Consider the following 3,904-nt stretch of genomic DNA (forward strand, 5'->3'; position numbering starts at 1 on the left):
ATATTTTTCTTTTAAAATTATTTTTTTGAACCTGTCGTCGTATTAAAATCAATTCAATTTAACGAATTCGTCAATTTTTTACCTTACTTGCAATAAGTTTTTTGAATTGAAATTAATCAATCTACCTAACCAATTTTCAGTTAATCGGTTGAATCAATTAGTTTGACCTAATTTTCATAACCATAATTGAAACATGTAAAAGTGTTTAATTATTTTTTTTCTTTTTTCTTAAAAAAACTAGGTGGTATATTGATAGCATACCGATTAGAGTTTTTATGAACTATGAAGAGGAGGGCATAGCATACCCAAACAAGCAAGGAATGAAAGTATACACAAGCCTATGGAATGCAGATGATTGGGCCACAAGGGGTGGTTTGGTGAAGACTAATTGGACCAATGCACCATTCATTGCAAGGTTGAACCGTTTCAGAGCAAGGGCTTGCAAATGGAATGGACCAATTAGCATAAACAATTGTGCCTCTAATGTCCCTTCTAATTGGTGGACTTCACCCATTTACAAGCAATTAAGCTATGCACAGATGGGTCAGTTAAATTGGGTTAGAAACAATTACATGATCTATGATTACTGCAAAGATACCAAGAGATTCAATGGTCAAGTGCCTCCTGAATGTTTCAAGACACAGTTCTAAGTGTTAAATTAACCGTAAGTACTTTAACGATGATGTTTTTATATGAATATTATATTATAAATGGTTAGATAATTCAGTTAAATATATCAATTTATCTAATAATTTATAATGTAATTTTCATACGAAGACATCGTCAATACTAAGTCATATGTCATATGTCATGTGAATTTTCATAAGACAGAATCTATTCATGCGGGAGTTTGTTTTGTCTTTTGTCTCAATATTTTTAATTTGTTTATGGGATTCAGAGTTCAGACTTTGTGATTTAATTATTGTTCATGAACTGAATAATACTGCCTTGTGCATTGTAATTTTTCGGTTATTTTCAACTTTATTTCCTTTCTTATTGTACCCATATATTGTATGTTAAAATCTCTTATTCTTTATTACTATAAGTCACTCTAAATGTATAATTTACAAGTGTGAAATATCTTTCATCTTTTGAATAATGATTATCGAAAATTAGTATTTGAAAAAAATATATAAGTATATATGTCGAGAAAAATTAGGATTGAATAATTATTATCGAATATTAGGATTCGAAGGGAATATATTAAGTAAAAATATGGAAAAAATAGAATTTGGAGAAAAAATTATGATTAAAGAGACAAAAAAAAAAGATATAAATGTATTTATTGATAATAGTAAATGATATTTTTGGTAAAAAATAATTAAAACTTCTTTTATTTTTATTTTTTAAAGTAAGTTATTGTTGGTTTCTAAAAAAGACAAATAATTGTTTTTAAATATATATATAAACTTATTTAAAATATAATAAAAAAAAATTCTCTTTAAAGAAAAAACTTTTTCCACTTAAAAAAGCCAAACAACACTTAATGAATGTCTATAAATGTTTCTATAAGTGCTCATTAAATTCAGAAACATGCATGTAATAACAAAATCAAGGTTTAGGAGTATGCTTCATTCCAATTTCATCAAGTAGGACCAGAATTTAGCACCTGCTTCAGGCTTCAATTTTAAACACACCATTTAGGATAAAATGCATTTAAAGATGTATTGAAATTTTGATTATATAAGATTTGTTTACCAGTCTCCAAACATATTATGGAATTCAATTAATCCAATAAAACCATGTAAACATTCAACATGATGCGTTATTATTCTCATGAGTCAATTTCATACACAATCTAACCAAGCTTAAGATGACTTGAAAATGAAATAGAGGAAAATGTGTAGACAAATTAATTAGGGTACTCGTTTCGTTCTAATTATTCGAAATCGCTTTTGTAATTTGATTTTTCTTTTCTAAAAAAATACTTGGAATTTTTTTTAATGTTGGTTATTTTATAAACTTATACAAATATGTGAATTTCTTTTAAGCATAACCAAACACACCCATAAACTAGAGCAAGCAGACAAAAAATAGATGGCGTGCAAGGAAATAACATTAATTATTGTACAAATTTCTAGATCTAACAAAGAACCTTGGATTTTTCTTGGGGAGAAAAAAAAACATACAACGATGTTAACACCTTAAATGTTGTGTTTAGGAAGATGACAAAGAAGACAATTTTATCATTGCCAATGGAGAAAAATTAGACATAATATATCATATAAATTATAATTTTATAGCTACATATATTTCAATTCTTGTAAATTTTGTTTATTTGTGTCTTGAATTTTAGGCTATATATGAAAAGTAATAGTAAGATAATAAATAAAGGTTACGTGGAGAAAATGGCCATGCCTTATTCTCAATTGATTTAATTTATATCAATTTTGAGTAAAGAAATTCATCAAATTCAAACTATATTACATTTGATTGAATCATTTTGCTTATATATTTTGAATGTAATTAAATCCGAACCAAATTTTATCAATTTGAATTCGAGTGACTTCTAAAATATTGCAAACTAATATTCATCAAATTTAATTTAAAAAAAAAAACTCATTTAACATTTGTAAATTAAAATAATATTTAACCATGGTATAAATGAAAAAGTGATGCAATCAAAAAGCCAAGGCGAAGGGGAGGAGGAAGCTGATTTATGATGAGAGTATTAATGGTGGGGGGGCTGGTTGTGGATGATTGGTCGCAGGTGGAGGTAGTTGGAAGCGAGCCATTGCATGGACACGAGTGGGGTAGGATACCGGTGATGACGAGCTGAAGAAAGTTGGTATAAATTTCAAAGTTTATTAACTAATTTTGGTTGGATTAATCGATTACTTAAGCCGATTTGAATTCTGCTTCTTTGTACATGTAATAATCTTTGACTAGCGACAGACCTTTAAATAAAATTCAGATTTGTAACTGATTAATTCTTAATATGTCGGGATAGAAAATACCAAACAACAAAAAAATTTAAAGATTTTGAATTCTAAATTTTTATTGAATTGATAGAGTTAGATGTATTAAATAAGAATTCGATCGAAATTGAATTGAATATAATAAAATAATATATTTATGTATAAAATAAAATATATAATTTTTTATAATTTATTATTTTAAATCGATTAACCACTAAAAAATAAACCAAGTTAATAAGTTAACAAATTGTTTGACCCATTTTTTTGATATTTTAATCGGTTCACTATTAACTGGTTTTTACCTTGAACTGAATGTGGTCAGTTTTTATATCTCTTAACAAAATAATTGTTTAAAATATATGTAAGGTGACAAATAAATTCTTGAGAATTTACACTTTAAATAGATTAGTTTTTTAAAAAAATACCAATAACGTCTTTAATAGTAGATATAGATATATTACCTTTAAATTAACTCTTATTATTAAGGTAGAAGATCTTAATTTAAACTAACATACGTTTGTTATCTTAAAGGACTTATTGATATTTTTTTAAGAACTAATTTGTATGAAATATAAATTTTTAGAAATTTATTTGTCACTTTATTCTTAACAAATTATTTAAGAGTTAATAGTCAAAATCGTCTCTAAAAGATACTCCGATCTCCATTTTCGTCTCCGAAAAAAAAAATTAATAAAAATCATTCTTGAAAGATTTAAAATTAATCACGTTAGTCCCTCCGTCTATTCTATCACTAACAACATTAATTTTGCTGACGTGGCACGTGAGTTTTTTTTTTTGGTCAAGGTTCAAACCATTAGAAAATTGGAGCCCCAACCCAAAGACCCGACCCGGAGATCACAGAATCTCCTTCTCCTCTACGCGTCTCAGCCTCCATGTCAGTTCCAACTTCCAACAGTTGCTGGCTCCTCGTCGATGTCGTTTTTCCCGCCGTCACCTACATCGGCGCCTTCGCATAAGCTTCCATC

General features: G+C 27.7%; 1 protein-coding gene across 1 annotated transcript in view; it reads left to right on the forward strand.

The window, feature by feature from the left end:
- Positions 1–972, forward strand: part of LOC107642133 (probable xyloglucan endotransglucosylase/hydrolase protein 26) — a 2,773-nt gene extending 1,801 nt beyond the window's left edge. Inside the window, exon 4 of the mRNA XM_016345443.2 lies at positions 242–972. Coding sequence (XP_016200929.1) covers positions 242–650 — 409 coding nt within the window. The 3' untranslated portion in view covers positions 651–972. The remainder of the gene's footprint in view (positions 1–241) is intronic.

The sequence above is a fragment of the Arachis ipaensis genome, chromosome B05 (genome assembly GCF_000816755.2).
Source record: "Arachis ipaensis cultivar K30076 chromosome B05, Araip1.1, whole genome shotgun sequence".
NCBI classification, from domain to species: domain Eukaryota; kingdom Viridiplantae; phylum Streptophyta; class Magnoliopsida; order Fabales; family Fabaceae; genus Arachis; species Arachis ipaensis.